This window comes from Parathielavia appendiculata, assembly GCF_033297405.1.
Source record: "Parathielavia appendiculata strain CBS 731.68 unplaced genomic scaffold N657scaffold_52, whole genome shotgun sequence".
NCBI classification, from domain to species: Eukaryota; Fungi; Ascomycota; class Sordariomycetes; order Sordariales; family Chaetomiaceae; genus Parathielavia; species Parathielavia appendiculata.
Window position 1 is genome coordinate 2,559 of NW_026944271.1, and position 15,535 is coordinate 18,093.

At 57.6% G+C, this 15,535-nt stretch overlaps 6 protein-coding genes across 6 annotated transcripts; 3 read left to right on the forward strand and 3 right to left on the reverse strand.

Moving 5' to 3' along the window:
* The first annotated feature begins 696 nt into the window (after positions 1 to 696).
* On the forward strand, positions 697 to 2,033 carry N657DRAFT_651448 (uncharacterized protein). Its single transcript, XM_062794167.1, has one exon. The coding sequence runs from the start codon at positions 1,029 to 1,031 to the stop codon at positions 1,806 to 1,808; it is 780 nt and encodes a 259-aa protein (XP_062642044.1). The 5' UTR covers positions 697 to 1,028; the 3' UTR covers positions 1,809 to 2,033.
* On the reverse strand, positions 1,952 to 4,217 carry N657DRAFT_403505 (uncharacterized protein). Its single transcript, XM_062787200.1, has 2 exons — positions 3,372 to 4,217; positions 1,952 to 3,235 (listed from the first exon to the last, which is right to left on the reverse strand). The coding sequence occupies exons 1-2, from the start codon at positions 3,920 to 3,922 to the stop codon at positions 2,095 to 2,097; spliced, it is 1,692 nt and encodes a 563-aa protein (XP_062642045.1). The 5' UTR covers positions 3,923 to 4,217; the 3' UTR covers positions 1,952 to 2,094.
* Positions 4,218 to 5,710: 1,493 nt separating this feature from the next.
* On the forward strand, positions 5,711 to 8,093 carry N657DRAFT_606442 (MFS general substrate transporter). Its single transcript, XM_062790220.1, has 6 exons — positions 5,711 to 5,993; positions 6,086 to 6,219; positions 6,303 to 6,426; positions 6,495 to 6,701; positions 6,783 to 7,133; positions 7,218 to 8,093. The coding sequence occupies exons 1-6, from the start codon at positions 5,755 to 5,757 to the stop codon at positions 7,996 to 7,998; spliced, it is 1,836 nt and encodes a 611-aa protein (XP_062642046.1). The 5' UTR covers positions 5,711 to 5,754; the 3' UTR covers positions 7,999 to 8,093.
* Positions 8,094 to 8,550: 457 nt separating this feature from the next.
* Positions 8,551 to 10,448, forward strand: N657DRAFT_651454 (RTA1-domain-containing protein). The gene is made up of 3 exons (XM_062794168.1): positions 8,551 to 9,341; positions 9,468 to 9,957; positions 10,050 to 10,448. The coding sequence occupies exons 1-3, from the start codon at positions 9,017 to 9,019 to the stop codon at positions 10,210 to 10,212; spliced, it is 978 nt and encodes a 325-aa protein (XP_062642047.1). The 5' UTR covers positions 8,551 to 9,016; the 3' UTR covers positions 10,213 to 10,448.
* Positions 10,449 to 10,553: 105 nt separating this feature from the next.
* On the reverse strand, positions 10,554 to 13,256 carry N657DRAFT_715919 (cytochrome P450). Its single transcript, XM_062797474.1, has 4 exons — positions 12,558 to 13,256; positions 12,039 to 12,442; positions 11,730 to 11,941; positions 10,554 to 11,648 (listed from the first exon to the last, which is right to left on the reverse strand). Exons 1-4 carry the CDS (start codon positions 12,767 to 12,769, stop codon positions 10,812 to 10,814), a joined length of 1,665 nt encoding a protein of 554 aa, XP_062642048.1. The 5' UTR covers positions 12,770 to 13,256; the 3' UTR covers positions 10,554 to 10,811.
* A 170-nt stretch (positions 13,257 to 13,426) lies between these two features.
* N657DRAFT_667253 (glycosyltransferase family 1 protein) lies at positions 13,427 to 15,507 on the reverse strand (the record flags this gene model as incomplete). The annotated part of the gene is made up of 3 exons (XM_062795386.1): positions 13,427 to 15,093; positions 15,184 to 15,233; positions 15,467 to 15,507. The coding sequence occupies 3 exons, from the start codon at positions 15,505 to 15,507 to the stop codon at positions 13,427 to 13,429; spliced, it is 1,758 nt and encodes a 585-aa protein (XP_062642049.1).
* Between the last annotated feature and the right edge of the window lie 28 nt (positions 15,508 to 15,535).

Below are 15,535 nucleotides of genomic sequence, written 5' to 3' on the forward strand. Positions count from 1 at the left end.
CAACATGGCAGCCGTTCGGGCAACCATACGGTTCGCAATGGCCACAGGGCGCCTTGACACGAACCAACCGCAAGCCGACTAAACCACCCAACCCACCATAACACACCCAACCCACACCCCTCACCTCGTGCCACGGACAGCAGGCACCGCTTCAGCCGCCGAAGATAGGACGTTGAACACTTGGAGAATCGCCTTCAAGCCAGCCTACTTACAACCCTACTAACCCAAGAGAATCCGCAGAGGAATCGTATAAGAGAGGACATGAACTAGAATGAACTTTGTATGGGCTCCGACGAGATCAGGACATATCTTGGGATATGTATAGTCAGATTGTAATAGTTGCCCTTTCGGGTTATCCACCGGGCGTCAATAAATCGTATTGTATTGTATTGTACTTCGCCCTGCTTGAGGCTGAAGCTAGTCCCGAGTCGGTTGCGGAGTTCTTCCTGTTCGCGGACCGCGTGTTTCTCTGTCTCTCTGGTCAGTGCTTCTCGGTTGAGGAAATTGAGTTTCGGTTCTTCATCCCGTGGGTGTGTGCTCCGCGTTCCCCGCATGGAGGCCAAGTGAGCTCCAGCACAAAAGTCGCCGAACCGCCCATTCCCGTGCTACACACGGAAACTTTCCAGGTGTCGAGGTACCTTAATTCTAGGCACCGAGGTTAATCCCATCAAGAATCGCCGGACCGGGGGTCGGGGAGAGGGCAAGGCTATCTATCCCCCAGTACCTACCGAACGGAACAGGCGTTAAATAGGTAAGCAGACGTGCAGTGATTCGATTATTATAGGGATCCAGAAAAATGAAATCCGATTAAGTCAAAGTACGGGCTGTCGTCATGTCTTCATTTCTTTCACTGGCATTTCTTGATTTGGTGCCAGTTGTATCGAAGTCGGCTTCCCTACCAAGCCCCTAGGCTCCTCAATTGCCTGATACCTCAATCAATACCTGCACAGGCTCATCTTTCCCCGTCTGGCAGTAATTCCATCTTTCATTTCCCGCCATCGTCCAGACGCCCTCAAGGACAGCACAACATGCGGTTTCTCTGCCTCCACGGGATGGGCACCAACTCGGAAATATACGAGGCCCAACTAGCGCCGATCCGTGGGCACCTCGGCGCAGAGCACGAATTCGTCTTTGTCGACGGCGCCATCGAATGCGAGCCAGCCCACGGCGTGGCCGACATCTTCCCGCCGCCCTTCTTCTGCTACTACAGCAAACCAACGCGCAGCCAGCTGCAGGCGGCCTACGACCTCGTCGAGGAGGTCTTGGAAGAGGACGGCCCGTTCGACGGCGTGTTTGGCTTCTCCCAGGGCGGCGCCCTGATCGCCTCGATGCTGCTGCAGCGCTGCAGGACAGACCCGGGCGCGCCCGACCTGTTCCGGGTCGCCATCTTCACGTGCGCCAGCCTCCCCTTTGACCTCGACTGCAACAGCGACGACGGCAGGATCAAGTACTACACCGCCATCGACCCCCTCACTGGAGCCGTCAGCGTGCGCGACTTTGTCCCCGGAATAACTCACGTGGAAACGACCAAGGTCAACGGGTACATCACGAGCCCGGAGCCGGGCGAGCTCCCGCTGCGAAGGTACCACCCGGACCGCGAACGGCTGCGGATTCCCATTTCCACGGTCCACATCCTCGGCGAGCGGGATCCATTTGTGCCGCAGAGCCGTGCTTTGGTGGGGCTTTGCGACGACGCGGTGGTGGTAAGTCATGAGAGGGGCCACGAGCTGCCGCGTGACGGCTTGTTTGCGCGTAAGGCGGCCAATGCCATCTCCGCCGCTGTTTCGAAGTCCTTATTTCGGTGCTGAGAGGAAGGAGTTAAAAAGTGGTGGTCTAGTTCGGCAATACGGCACCGATTCAACCAGCGGTTTGTCAATTTGAGCTGGGGATTGATGATCTGGACGTAATGGAAGGATGAATGGGCCCTTTTTGAATGTTTCACGACTGCAGGTCTACGGTGCGTACCGTGCTTTCTTTGGCCGAGATAGAATTTCAACCTCTTATTTATAACGCAGTACGCGGCCTCTATAGTACTTTCGAGAACCTTCCTCCTGGTGCTTTAATTGACCGGGCATAATCCAGCCTCTAAGTACATCACTGCATCCGATGCCGCCATTCATCCACAAACTCCCGGAGGGTAGCACGAACCTGCTCCAGCTGAGCCAGCGTCTGGGAGTCGTCATCAAAAGTGTTGCTCTTAAAGTCGCCGTTACCGCCGGCCCGAGAGACGTCATCTTCGTAATAGTGCTTCTTCCCCTGCTGATGCTGCCGCGGCGGCCGCTCCTTTGCCAGGATGTGAGCGGTCCCTTGCAGCATCGCCAGTCCTTTCTGCAGCTGTGCCAGATGCAGCTCCATGATTGTCGCGTCCGAGACCATCTGCAGATGCTGCTGCGTGCCACCCAGAGATAACACCGAACTGGGATTCGCTTCTCCAGTGCTCCCACTCCCGGCCCTGTCGTGGCCGTTGCCGTTGCCGTTGCTGGCACTGCTACCGATTGGGCATTTTCCGGCGTCGGCTGGTGACGTTGGCGTCAGCACCTCCGGTCGGTGCCTCTGCTGTTGTTGCCCGGAGTGAGAGAGATGCTGCCGCTGATGATGCGGGTAATAACGAGAAGGCGGTGCCGGGCGAGATGCGGCATCCATGAACACCTCGGCTGTCTTGCGGTACATGTCCACCACGGTGGCGCTGACGGATGCCACGAGCATGAGACACGGCAACTCGCTGCTCCCCGGTGGCAGGGGGCTGCTGGCGAGCCAACTAATGATGTCACAGAGGGAAGAGACCATGAAGAAGGCCTTGTCTAGGGTTCTATGCTGTTGTGCTTGGCATGGGGTTTGCTGCTTGCTGGAGCTGCAGTTCCCACCGGTAAGTGGGAGACACTCGGACCCGGTTATCTGGGCAACCGCAGGGCTCGAAAACTTGCGCAAAGCGTACAGAATGTGTGAGAGCTCTGAGTACGCGTCAAGGAGACTGTCTGTTGAGAAGGACGGCCGAACATCACGGAACAGCGAGGGCGAGTTCGACGAGGATGTCGTCGGATTACTGCACAGCACCAGGGTGGGGCTGTTTGACGTGGCAGCGGCATTGGTAGTATTGTCCGAGGTCCTATGGGGGCGCGGTGACGCAGCTGTTTGATTTGGTTCGTCGAACCGCGCAAATGTGGCGAGTGTTTGGTGGTAGAGAGCCATTGACGTTGCGGACGGCGACATATCAGGTACCCAGGAATCGCAGAATCTTGCGATGGGATAGGTCACCGGCGTTAGCATTCAAGTTCCTTCATTTGCGGTCCCCAAACTCTCCTAAATTCTCTAGCAGCCTCTCGCATGGCCCTGTGAACCGAACTGGAGAAAGAGATATCAATAATACTTACGAATGTGCGTCGGGGATGGAGGTCGAGAGTCCTTCCATCAATCCGCTCCCCCAAGAGGAGGGCGCGTCGGTCGAGGCCAGGTCCCAGACCCCTCCCTCCATCATGGCGGCATCCCCATCTGTCGCATCCACGTTCAGATGCTTAGCTTTGCCGGTTTCCTGGATTGCTCTTGTCTCTGTCTGGGTCTCTTCCATCCGATACACGGGGTCTCGATCCGTGCGGGAAAGTGGTGCCGTGTCCTCCCGGGCGGAGTGTGCTACCCCCACGGCCACTTCGGGCGCGGCAGCGGTGGTCGTCGACGTAATTGCTACCGCCGAGCTGGCACGGGGTTGCGTATGCGTGTTGGCTGGCTTGCCGGTCCTGCGCTGCTGATCTCTCTTGCCGGCGCGGTTGTTGAGCCGCGGCCGTCCCATCTCGCTTCTGGGGCTAAACTGGCACACCTGCCCAGTCCGGCGACAGTTCGCACAGGCGCCGGCGCCCTCGGACGGGCACCTCATCTTCCGGCGGTGACATGCATCGCAGGCATCTCGCAGAACAATGTCCCGGTCCATGCTGCGGAACTTGTTGCTATGCAAAGCTGATCTGTGTCATAGCACCATCTAGCCATCCAATGTAGGAGCGTGCACCTCCATCTTTAACCTCTGTCCCACACGGCCCCTTGTTTATCCTCTTGTAAAACATCATCGTTGCACTGCCAGGCAGCGCCATGCCACAGTGCCACATGCCAACATCAGTACCAAATTGCAGCATCCAATTGTACAGAACCAACGTGCAGCACCAACCTGTAACATAGTCGCACGCTGGGAAAGCTGTAGGAGACCTGGCCGCAGGCATGTTCTAGTCACAGACCATACGAGAAGAGCGACATGGAGAGAGCAACAGCCCCATGCGGTTACCAATGTCAATGTGCGGCACAGCTGCACACGGGATTACCGGACTGCAGGCTGGGCGTCGGCCAAAGTTGACAGGCACAGCTCGCCAGAGCCGTGTAACCTGATTATCGCCTGTGTAAGCCCAATCGAGTATACTCCATATTCCATATACCTAGGTTTCAGGCGGACCAGACTCTGGAGTTGCGGCCCGGTCACTCGTCCTTACTGTGTCCGTAACCTGCATGCATTTGGGTTTCTTAATCCCGTGTCATCTAGATCATTGGATGCCGGTCTGGCCGCTGGTTGGGGTATGGTCGTAGGATTCGGCCGATAGCCATCTAAGGCAAGGTACGGATCGGCTGCCTAAGGATTTGGTGGTGGTCAGCTAATAGATTCCCGGCCCGATGGAGACTCCTTTTAGCTTCGACGGCTCTTGAGGAAGATGGTGTGAGTGTGGGGGAACAACCGTACCGCGAACCCGGCGATCTTGGCAATGTCCTGCGTCCACTGCTATGCGAAGAAGTGGCTGGGCTGGCTGACTTGTGGAACGTAAGCTCAGGCTGATGGAGAAGCTCAGTGGAGCATGAGCCGAGGGTGTTTAGATTTGCTGGATTCCCGAGTGAGCCAAAATGCGGCACAAAGTTTGGGCGGCAACAGATTATCTGGGCCGCCTGCAAGACTGGTGGACGTGGGCCCACACAGCAATTGTGCCTTTCAGTGGGTGGTTACACGACCGTAACTTACCTTATTAACCGTCGTGACGTATGACACTGGAGGTATTTGTAGTGCCGAGTCTTAAGGCTCAAAGAGGTCAATGGAGTTACTGTTACCAGGTATCCAATGTCCATTTAGCGGCGCTACGCTACGCTTCCGTAGCGGGACTTACCGTAAGCTCTCAACCGATCCAAAAGTTTTGTCGCTCATTTCAACCAATGGGGGCCAGAGGGATGAGGAGCATGCAATCCACAAATTGAGATCTTATGCTCCCTATTGGTCTGAACCAGTTCTGGACGAGAGCCTACAGACCCTACAGGAAATAGAATGTCCTCTCGACCGACAAAGTTTCGAACAAAATCCTACAAGTTACAGAATTCGGCTAGTGGCAGCAGGCTGACTGGCTTGAGCTCTCGATGCCCTGGCGATATTACGCGTATACCCAGACTGGGTGAGCTCCGGCGACTTATAAATCGGAGACTTTAACGCACCTTAGATCTAATGCAGCAACCTGAATTGGTCGCATGTTGCCAAGAGGAGGTTTCTTGGGACATTCAACGCTTGAAGGAAGCTGAGCAGGGACGTAACTGTCCCTCATACGTTAGTACTGCCGATGACCGGCGTTACATGCGCCACAGCCCGGGTTGCCGGGCGTGCCGGAAATCCGATGGCGGCTGCGCGGTCTATAACGTGAATTCGAGCCGGCAAGGCCCAGCGCTATCTTGTGCTCCCGGTCATCCGCTTGCGGTGCCCGAGCGGACCAAGCCGTGGACAGCAAGCAACTGGTGCTAAACGGCATGGCGAAACTCAAATCCGAAACTCTTGACTCGATGTCGATCTCCCAGCAGACGGATACCCCCAAGCAGGACTTGCTTGCGGCGAGCGCGCAGAATGGCAGAGATGACATTCCAAGTTTCACTGTCGCCGCCGGGCAGGAGCTCACCCCTCTGAGCCGGGAGTACCTGGGGCGTGAAACGCTCGAGCTCGCCAAACTGACTCCGATATTTGGTTGGCGGCTATGGGTGACGATTGCCTGGTGAGAATACACCCGTCCGGCCGAACAGAAGCAGATCTTCCTCCGGGTCTGGTCCCAAACCATGGTCCTAATCAGAGCCGTTCTTCCCGCAGCCTCTGCGCTGGGCTTTTCCTCTCCAGCCTCGAGACGACTATCATCGCCACGGCGCTCGTGTCCATTTCGTCCAGCCTCGGCGGGTACGATAAGTCGAATTGGGTGGCGACGTCCTACCTGATAACGTATACTGGTCTGGCATGCTTCGAGCTCCCAAGATGAACGACCGCGGCAGGCTAGAGCTGACTCGGTGGTGCCCGTTGCGGTCCCAACTAGGATTTCTGATTATATTCGCCCGCATCAGCGACATGTTTGGCCGCAAAGGCACGCTTTGCGGCTCCATCATCATCTTCACCGCCTTCTCGCTCGCGTGCGGTCTGGCCCAGACCATGACTCAACTGTAAGAATAGGAGACAGTCGAAACACCTCACTTGGGGGATGACAGACCTGAGCTGACCGAGGATCTAGCATCATATTTCGAGCGTTCCAGGGCATCGGAGGGGCCGGGGTCTATAGCCTCGCCATGGGCGTCATGGCCGAGATCACGCCGCTCCGCTACCTGGGCATCTCGTCCGGCCTCATGGGCGCCATCTTTGCTCTGTCAAGCCTGCTGGGGCCAATCCTAGGAGGTGTCATCACATCGCACACCACGTGGCGCTGGATTTTCTATCTAAAGTGCGTTGTTGAGTCGCTGGGGCAGTGTACTTGTCCTCTTGTCCACAGGACAAACAGCTAATCGCAACTGTGTGTTCCTAGTGTCCCACTAGGCGTCTCGATACTCGCGCTGGTCTTGTGGATATTTCCTGTCAATAGTGGCGTGCTGTCGCGAAAACGACAAGCTGTGTCGTACATTGACTACCCAGGCATGGTGCTCTCCCTGGCGGGATCCGTCATGCTGACCTTTGGACTCGAGGAGGGCGGGCTCGCCTACTCGTGGAACAGCCCGCCCGTCGTGGTAGCCTTTGTCGTTGCCGGCGTCGCCTTTGTGGCCTTTGGGGTCTGGGAATGGTACATTTCGGAAAAACGGAACAGCAACAGAAAGCTCAAGACGTTACCGCTATTCCCGGTGCACCTTGCTACCAGGCGCGTCTCGGGGTTTGCCCTACTGTAAGTTTGCACAACCTGCCTTCCTCCCACACGTTGGCCTGCTTTCATTCTCCTTATGTGTGTGGTCTAACAAGAGGCATAAAGGACCGCCCTCATTGCCGGATTTCCGTTCATGATGACCATCATCTTCCTCCCCCAGCGCTTTCAACTGCAGAACGGCTTATCCCCGATCGATGCAGGCATCCGCATGCTCGCTCTACTTATCCTGTCGGCGACGGGCGCCGGGCTGGGTGGCATCATCGCAACCCGGCGCAACATCAGCTGGTACATCCTGGCGGGCTCGCTGGCACTGCAGCTGGTGGGTCTCGGCTTGATGTCGACGCTGCCCACGGCGGCAGGCGAGGTGCGCGCCGCGCAGTATGGTTACCAGGTTGTGCTGGGACTGGGTTTCGGTCTCACGCTGAGCAGCCTGGCTATCGTGTTGCGCATGGAGGTCGACGCAGCGGACAGCGGCGTGGCGTTTAGCGCCATCACGCAAGTGCGGGTGCTGGGGGGCCTGATCGGCATTGCGGTAGGCCAGGCGGTCCTGACGCGGAGGCTGCTCGCCGACCTCGGCGCGGTGCTCCCCCCCGAGAAGATTGCGGCGCTCCTGCGCTCGACCACGGCGATTGCCGACTTCACCCCCGAGGAGGCAGCCGACACGGCACAGGTGTACGGCGAGGCCTTCAACCTGCAGAACCGAGTCATGCTGGGATTCGGCGCCGCGGGCCTGCTTGCGTGTCTCGGCGCGTGGAAGCGGCACCCTGTCGAGTTTGCCGATCTCGAAGAGAAACGGCGCCGCGCCGCCGGGGGTGAGACTGCAGCTGACCAGACAAACCGCGCTCATGATGGCGGGGTGGTTGGGGGTCGCTCGTCATCCGATTAGACTCTGCATAAGGTACATGTCGGATACAATTATCGAAACAACCTAGGTACCGGCTTTGTCAACATCAGCAGAGTCTGCTCGTGGTTATAGAAGGGATGATTGGGGATATTGTTATCTTGAGCCATACGATAAAGACAAGTAGGCGCCTCATTCTTATTTTGGTAAAGCCATTTTGAGCCAGGCAATGGCTGCCTCTCACAACCTCAGCTGCTCTGTTCTCGCGTGTGGCGGTGACCTACCCGAGTCACCGGGAAGGTACCCTGGAATTGAGTCAGCAAAGGCTGCAAAGCTACAATCTAGGTAGCGTTGATCGATATTACTGCAATATCTTGGCCGTTACGGTGGCCAGATATCACCTGCTTGCTTGCTGCAGTAGGCGGTGTTACACAGCACACGTCAAGTTGCGAGCGACTGTGCACTCGAGCCTGCTAAGGCTAGGCCAAGATCATCCGCACAAGAAGGGAAAAATAAGCGAATGCGAGCCGCACCCAACCTATCCTCAACAACCAACCATCGGTTTCTTCCGGATCCCGTCTCACATCATTCGGCGACAATCAAACGGCTCACGCACGTCAGCTCTCAGGAAGGGGCCCTAACACCTCTTGGCCCAGCGCTGTTTCACTGCTCCCTCCATGAAAAGATGTCTCTCCCTTCTGCCCTGAAGTATGTGACGCGTAATTCTTTCTTGGCTAATTGCCCTGGGGCAAACCTTCAGACTCTCCCTTCTTCCATCTCTTAAGGGATTGTGTGATCTTTTTAAGCATCGGTCCGCACCACTAAGCCAGCCCTGAGAAATGGAATCCCACGCCCAATCCCAACACCAAACTCGGCAAAGTGTCAGGCTGCCAGCAGCCTCTTTCTGAGCTCCATTGCATCTTTTCTGTCTCCGGCTTTGCCGAACTCCCCTGTCAGCAGGACCTTCCAAGCAGCCTTAGGCCATCCTCTTTTCCTGCAACGCAACGTCTCCAGTTATCCCGGCGGGTCCAAGCCAGCTTCCAGTGTCCCCCCAGCAAGCATCATGTCCACCGTTCAGCTGCCGCCCGGCGCCATCCGGCCACCGCCCTACGTGGTGGTCTTCGGCCCTGACGCCAACTGTACGCTCCAGATCTGCCCGGTGGAGATATCCGTGTACGGCTACCGGCCCTCGCTTGCGGCCAACATCTCCTTCATTGCCTTGTATGCAATCGCTTCCGCGATCCACATCTACCTCGGAGTGCGGTGGAAGCAGTGGTGGTTCACAGGCTGCATGATTATCGGCGCTGTCAACGCCATCATCGGATACGTCGGCCGTGTCCTGCTGTACTACAACCCCTTCAGCTTTGCGGCTTTTGTGTTGCAGATTAGTGAGTTCCAGTCGCCTTCCTTCTTTGTTGTTTGTTTCCTTTCTTTCCTCTCTCCAGTTTTCACCCTTTCCTTTCAATCATGGATAAATACCGCCAGGAACTTTCGAATACTAACCAGTCGCAAAGTCTGCATCACGACAGGGCCGGTATACTACTGTGCTGCCATCTACATCACGCTCGCTCTCGCCATCAACTTCCTCTCGCCTGACCTGTCCCGGTTCAAGCCCAAGCTCTTCTACTACATCTTCATCCCCTGCGATCTCTTCTCACTCGTCGTCCAGGCGGCCGGCGGCGGGCTCTCGACCTCGACGAAGGGCCAGAGCCAGACGGGCGTGAATCTCGCCCTCGTCGGGCTGTCCTTCCAGGTCTTCACCATCCTCCTCTTTTGCTTCTTCTTTGGCGACTATCTTATCCGCTACTGGCGCTCGGGGCGTTGGCAAGACGGCGTCGCTTCCCGGGGAGACTCGGCCACCCGCCTGAAGCTCTTCTTCGGCTTCATGGTTGTGGCCGTCCTGTTCACCCTTATTCGCTGCGCGTATCGACTGGCGGAGCTCAACCAGGGCTACAGGGGTCACTTGATTCGTGACGAGCCGCTCTTTATAGCATTTGAAGGAGTGTAAGTCTGGTCTTTTTTCCTTCTCGGAGATATTCAAAACCCTTTCTCTCATTCTTCTCTGTCTTGCGGTTTTGCTGACTCGGACGGTTTAGTATGGTTCTCGGTGCGGTGTATTGCCTCATGGTCGGACATCCAGGCCTGGTATTCAGGCCGGACCAGAAGCTTCGACCACTGGCAGCGGGACAGGATCGGACATCGGGACACAGTGGGCAGGAATTGACAGAGCATCCTTCTCGCAAAACGACGAATCAGTGATTCCACAGGAGCGTTGTCCTGACATAATGGAACGACGGACAGGCCGACGGGATGTTGGTTCAGGGCATGTTGAAAAGAGATACCAAGATTAACGTAGTGAGATAATTAGTTAGCGACTTTTCCCATCAGACATCGGCTACTGTTTAGCGGCGTTAAAAGTGCCGTAGACCGGAATGAGTTGCGCCGGCGATGCCCGCGTGGTGGGCGTGTAAGATGTCGAAGGAAAAAGCCAGGAGCTATTCAATGCGGACACGGCGGCCTGCGTCCAACTGAGCTGATATCTGGGTGGTACGTAGGGCCTTAGACATCGTGGATGCGGGGCTACTTTGCAGGTGCCTCAATGTCAAGCAAAACTTGAGGAGGCGGCACTTCTTCCAATGTTTCTTGTTGCCTTCAAGTTACTCGGCGTAGAGTCGCAGCCAGAAACCAAAGCTGGCATCAGGCATTGCGCGCGGTGTCCAGATCAGCGGCTGGTACTAAGGAACCGTTCACTTCAAAGCCGGTCAACGATTTCCCCTATTTCTATCGAAGACAAGATTTCCCACGCTTCCGAGCAAAAAGCCTGCATATCCTCAGCCCAAGCATATTGGGAGGAGTGGTTACCAAGGATGCGCCCTGATCCTCACGCCCTTGGTGTCCTTCTTCGGGAGAGGAAGGAAGCCGTCCACCGAGCACTCAATATCGCTGTCGTCCGTCTCAAACAGCTCCAGGTATCCCACGTCGCCGTTCATTCTGACCTCCCTGGAGCCGTACCGGCCAAAGAGCGCCGCAAGGACGAGGTAGATTTCGGCTAGGGCGAGGTTCATTCCCAGGCACCGCCGCGATCCCTTGCCGAAGGCGACCTGGAACCGCGCCAGCTTGGGGTTCTCTATCCAACGCTCCGGCCGGAACCGTCGGGCCAGAGGGAAGATGCCCTCGTCAAGAAGCATGTCCAGTTGCGTCATGGAGACGGGCGTGTTGGGCGGGATCCGCCATTCCCGGCCGTCTCCCCCAGGCACCACTAGTTCTTCGTCTGGGGCGAGGCGCGTCAGCCGCGACGCTACGCCGTAGCTGCGGCGCAGGGACTCTTGGATGACAGCGTTGAGGTATGGAAGCCGTTCGAGAATGGGGAGGAGGGCTTCTTTGGTTGGCGGCCTGTTGGCTGTTGTTGCCGAGCGATCGGCGCCGGGCAGAGCCGCTGCGAGCTCTTGCTTGAGTCTGACGAGACATTCGGGCTCCCGAAGCAAGTAGTATACGGCCACGGTGAGGGCCCAGGCCGTGGTGAGCGTTCCCGCGCCGATGAGCACCCCGCCTTCTTCCGCGAGTCGGACAAAAGTCTTCTCATCCGGCGGTAGCTTGCTGTCCAGGAGCTCAACAAAGATTGTACGGTGCGCGGCGGGATGGCGCTGCTCATCGGGCGATCCGTTGAGGATACGGGCTACCTGGGCACCGATGCTCTTTGCGCGCGCGTCAGTGTCCGCCTTGTTCTTGGTTTTGTGCGGTAACCTGGGCCCTGGCAATCTGGAGGAGGAGCATACCATTTGTAGATTGTAAAAGGAGGTCAGTGTTGGATTGAGCTTCAGCATCAAGGAACTGGGAGCCTTTCTCACGAGGCGTAGGAGGACGGGAAACTGTCTCGACAGGAAGAGTTGGCGGCCTGAGTCAAGCAGCGACTCCTGGAAAGCAAGATCGAAGTCCGGAACCTCGACGAGGCGGCTTGGCTTGCCGATGGCGTACTGCATGGTGATATCTGCAGCATTCGGGGCATGTCAGCGGGAAGGAAAGACATTGAAAAAAGAACGAGGAAAAAATGAAAGAGCAGAATAAAAAAAGGTCATTCGCGTTACCCGCCGTGAGTGCGCTGCAAGCCGTATCAATCCTAAGCACCTGACCGTCGGCCCTAAAACCGTCGACGCGGCGCATAAAGGCGTCGACGACCTTCTGGATGACGGGCTCCAGCTGCCGCACCTGACCCATGGAGAAGAACTGGCTCAGGGCCGCCTTGCGCATTCGATGGGCATCGTGGGCCACCGTGGCAAACGTCGATGTGTCCGCGCCGAAGCCGCGCGTAGCGTAATACCACTTATGCCGCCGGTGACCCGGCCCGCTATAAAGCACATCGTAGAACTCGGGTGTCTGCACGTGGATCTCGAGAGGGTTGATGCGGATGACGGGGCCGTACTTCTGGTGCAGCTGATTGATGTGGAAAATGTATTTCCCTCCGAGCCATACGTCGTAGTAGAACTCGTACCTTGGGGGAGAAGAGAAATACTGAGTCAATATGTGCTTGGTAGTCGATTCAAGATGGCGGGTGCCACCTCCACAACTGTTCCAACTGAGGACTCGAGTTGGTTTGAGGTACCTACCAGAATGTCGCGGCAGCAAGCTTCGGGCCAGGAAATTTGCTCAGAGGACTCAGATAGAGGCGATAGATGGCGAGCGCGAGGCCATACACAAAGTAGGCCCCGACCAAGACGGCCAAGGCCTTCAGCGTGAAGATGTCGCTGGTTTCGAGCAGCATGATTACGGTGCCTGTGGCCTTCAACAAAAGTGGCCTAAAGCAGTCTTCCGACAACATACATCACTACCGGCATCCTGCCTTGACGCTTTCTTTTCAGTCTGCAACGACGACAGGGTCCTGTAGGGAACCTTCTCATCAGAGGACCGAGGCTAGGGACCATTCGACCGCCCCGCATTGTACATTTGGTCTCGGTGCGATTCCTGCTTCTTTCTCATACAGAATTCTGCCGCACGTGGGATGCGGTGTCCTCGACTTCCAACGCACTGGAGCGGCGTCGTAGGAAAATTGGCTAGTCACCGTCATGCAACAAAGACGCCTGATTTGGCTGGAGTGGGCGGAAAGGATCCCGCCAAGCCTACCATCTGCCCTTTCGTGATTTCTGGAGAACTGGCGCTCCACCGGCGTCAGCCGCCCGGCGAGTTTTTGGAGCGGCGAAAGTAGCTGCGGGTCCTTTGGGGTGGTTGTGTACATCATGCAGGACATTATCCTTGCGGTGGGATGCAGGCGCAGCTTGTGCAGACACAGTGGTGTTATTGCTATGTACCCACAGCGATGTGGCTGTGTTGTGTATATGGTGGAGAAAAAGGCAGTGGGCGGGCCGGATGGATTCGGTGGAAGAATCAGGGACTCCAGTATTGTACCTCGCTACGGATCCGTACTTTGAAGTTACATAACACTTAATTGGAACCTCACCTAAGCCGCCCCCTTCACAAGTTACAACGTCAAACCGAGAACAACTGGCAGCGCGACAAGCGACCCGAGCAGGCAGAAAGTCGCCGCAAATCCAACGGCCCAGAGGTCCCAGTTCTTCGCTTTCCACCACGGCATCCTTGCGTCTGCCGTCTGCAGGTGCATTCCTCTCGGCGAATACCTGCGGCCACCGCGGGTCAGGTTCCCCAGCCATGCTCGCTCCTCCTTGCGCCTTCCCTCCCAGTCGACGAGCACCTCCTCAATCAGGTCAGCCGCGAGGTGCTTCCTGCGTGCGGCGATATGTGCGATGCGCTGCATCCTTTCCGTGCTCGCTGTTATTGGGCCGCCGCGAGCGAGGTCCTCTGCGAGGCGCTCGATGGCGTCCTGGACCTGGTCCGCCTTCAGCGTATCCTTGTTCAAGGCGATAGCGACACCCGTGTCGCGCAGCCGCATCGCGTTCTGTAGCTGGTCGAAGTAGACGGCCACCGTAACGAGCGGCACCCCTGCGTAGACGGCTTCGTTGGCCGACGCCGGCCCGGCGTGGCTGAGAAACGCCGCGATGCGATGGTCGTGCAGGAGCGCCCGCTGCGGGGCGTGGTTGACAAACAGCACCGACGGGTGGCCGTTGGCGAGCAGGCTGGCGACTGTCATGGACATCGTCATGTCGGGTTTCCACCGCGCTCCTTCGATCCGTGTTTTGTCTGCACCAGCACCGGCACCACCATCACAGCAATCTTCTCCCCCGTTGCGGCGAGGCGGGTCAAATGCCGGGACCGCCATCTGCGCTGCCTGGTCAAGCTGCTTCCGTGCCATGGGTCGGATGGCCCAGATTACGCCGTCGACGGCCCCTGAGCGCAGGGCCCCGAGCACCCCCGCCAGCAGCTGGCTCATGACGGTCGCTGGGAGAAGAACGTGCGTGCCGAGGGAGGCATAGAGGACCCGTCTGCGCCTGCTAAGGAACCGCTCGTACGTCTCGTCCAGTGGCTCCGCAGGCGCCTCGCTGAGGACGGGGCCGATGGCAGCGACATTCGGGGGCAGGTCCTTGGCAGCCTCCAGTCCAAAGAACGAGTTCACCAGGCACAGGTACTCGGGCTTGGTGAGCACCGGTAACGGCCGCGTAACCCCCGCCGTGAAGCGCATGCCCCGCCGCCAGCGCAGGTAGCGCAGGTAGTGCGGGAGCGATGTGTAGATGGCGACGGCGCTGCGCAGGCGCTGCCACAGCGTCGCGAACTCGGACGTCAGGACCTCAATCTGCAGGCCCGGCGTGCCAGGAATGTAGGGGGCCGGGAGCATTGCCGTGGGCATCTGCGGCCAGTGCATCGCCAAGGGTATGTCGTACTCGACGCTCATGTCGCGGGCCGCATCAACCCAGTAATCGGCCAGGATGAAGTCGGGCCTAGTCGCCGGGTCCTGCATCAGCCTGGAGAGACCGCGGTAGGCGTTGGGCCAGGACGACTCGAGATACATGCGCGTCTCGAAGACAGCGGCCCAGTTGGACATGAGGTTGGTCGTCCAGCTTGACATGCGGATGTAGTTGGCCTCCTCGACGTCGGCCGACTCCGAGGGCCCGATGACGTGGAAGCTGGACACGAACGGGCAGTCCTTAATCCACTGCTCACGCCCGGAAAACGTGGCAAAGTCAATAGAGTATCCCCTGGATGCCAGAACGCTGGCAATCTCGAGCACGGGCGCTATTCGTGTGGTCCGGTATCGCGGTCAGCAGCCTGCTACCTCCCCAAGGCACTTTCGTGTTCGCGGCAAAGCTCTGAGAGCACACGTACCGGCGTTAGTGTACCCGCCAGCTGTTACAACGACCAAGATCTTTCGTGGCCTCGACGGAGAGACCTCATCATGGCTTCCTCCTCCGGAGTTAGTGAGCGAGGGGCGAAGGCTTGGTGATGCCATAGTCGGACGCTCCGATTCTCCGGTAAGCAGCCACGCACACAAGAGGCAGCGTGATAGACCGCTCCCTCCGAGGTTCGTTCTTATCGATGTTAGAACCGCGATGAGTTCCTGAGGGAAAGCTACTGAGGTGGGATGAGAGGCATGCAGCCTTCAGCTGACATGGTAAGCTCTCTCGCCGCCGCAAACGTGCAGTCGGACATGCCGCTATGGAGAAGTGATATTCTTACT

Bases quoted from the DNA above. Each gene is read 5' to 3' on its own strand.
- N657DRAFT_651448 (XM_062794167.1), top strand. From the start codon at position 1,029: ATGCGGTTTCTCTGCCTCCACGGGATGGGCACCAACTCGGAAATATAC.
- N657DRAFT_403505 (XM_062787200.1), bottom strand. From the start codon at position 3,922: ATGGACCGGGACATTGTTCTGCGAGATGCCTGCGATGCATGTCACCGC. The intron at 3,236-3,371 runs GTAAGTATTATT...TCCCATCGCAAG, and splicing joins TCCATCCCCGACGCACATTC to ATTCTGCGATTCCTGGGTAC.
- N657DRAFT_606442 (XM_062790220.1), top strand. From the start codon at position 5,755: ATGGCGAAACTCAAATCCGAAACTCTTGACTCGATGTCGATCTCCCAG. The intron at 5,994-6,085 runs GTGAGAATACAC...TTCTTCCCGCAG, and splicing joins CTATGGGTGACGATTGCCTG to CCTCTGCGCTGGGCTTTTCC. The intron at 6,427-6,494 runs GTAAGAATAGGA...CCGAGGATCTAG, and splicing joins GCCCAGACCATGACTCAACT to CATCATATTTCGAGCGTTCC.
- N657DRAFT_651454 (XM_062794168.1), top strand. From the start codon at position 9,017: ATGTCCACCGTTCAGCTGCCGCCCGGCGCCATCCGGCCACCGCCCTAC. The intron at 9,342-9,467 runs GTGAGTTCCAGT...CCAGTCGCAAAG, and splicing joins GGCTTTTGTGTTGCAGATTA to TCTGCATCACGACAGGGCCG. The intron at 9,958-10,049 runs GTAAGTCTGGTC...CGGACGGTTTAG, and splicing joins TTTATAGCATTTGAAGGAGT to TATGGTTCTCGGTGCGGTGT.
- N657DRAFT_715919 (XM_062797474.1), bottom strand. From the start codon at position 12,769: ATGTTGTCGGAAGACTGCTTTAGGCCACTTTTGTTGAAGGCCACAGGC. The intron at 12,443-12,557 runs GTAGGTACCTCA...TTCTCCCCCAAG, and splicing joins CTTGCTGCCGCGACATTCTG to GTACGAGTTCTACTACGACG. The intron at 11,942-12,038 runs GTAACGCGAATG...CGAATGCTGCAG, and splicing joins TTGCAGCGCACTCACGGCGG to ATATCACCATGCAGTACGCC.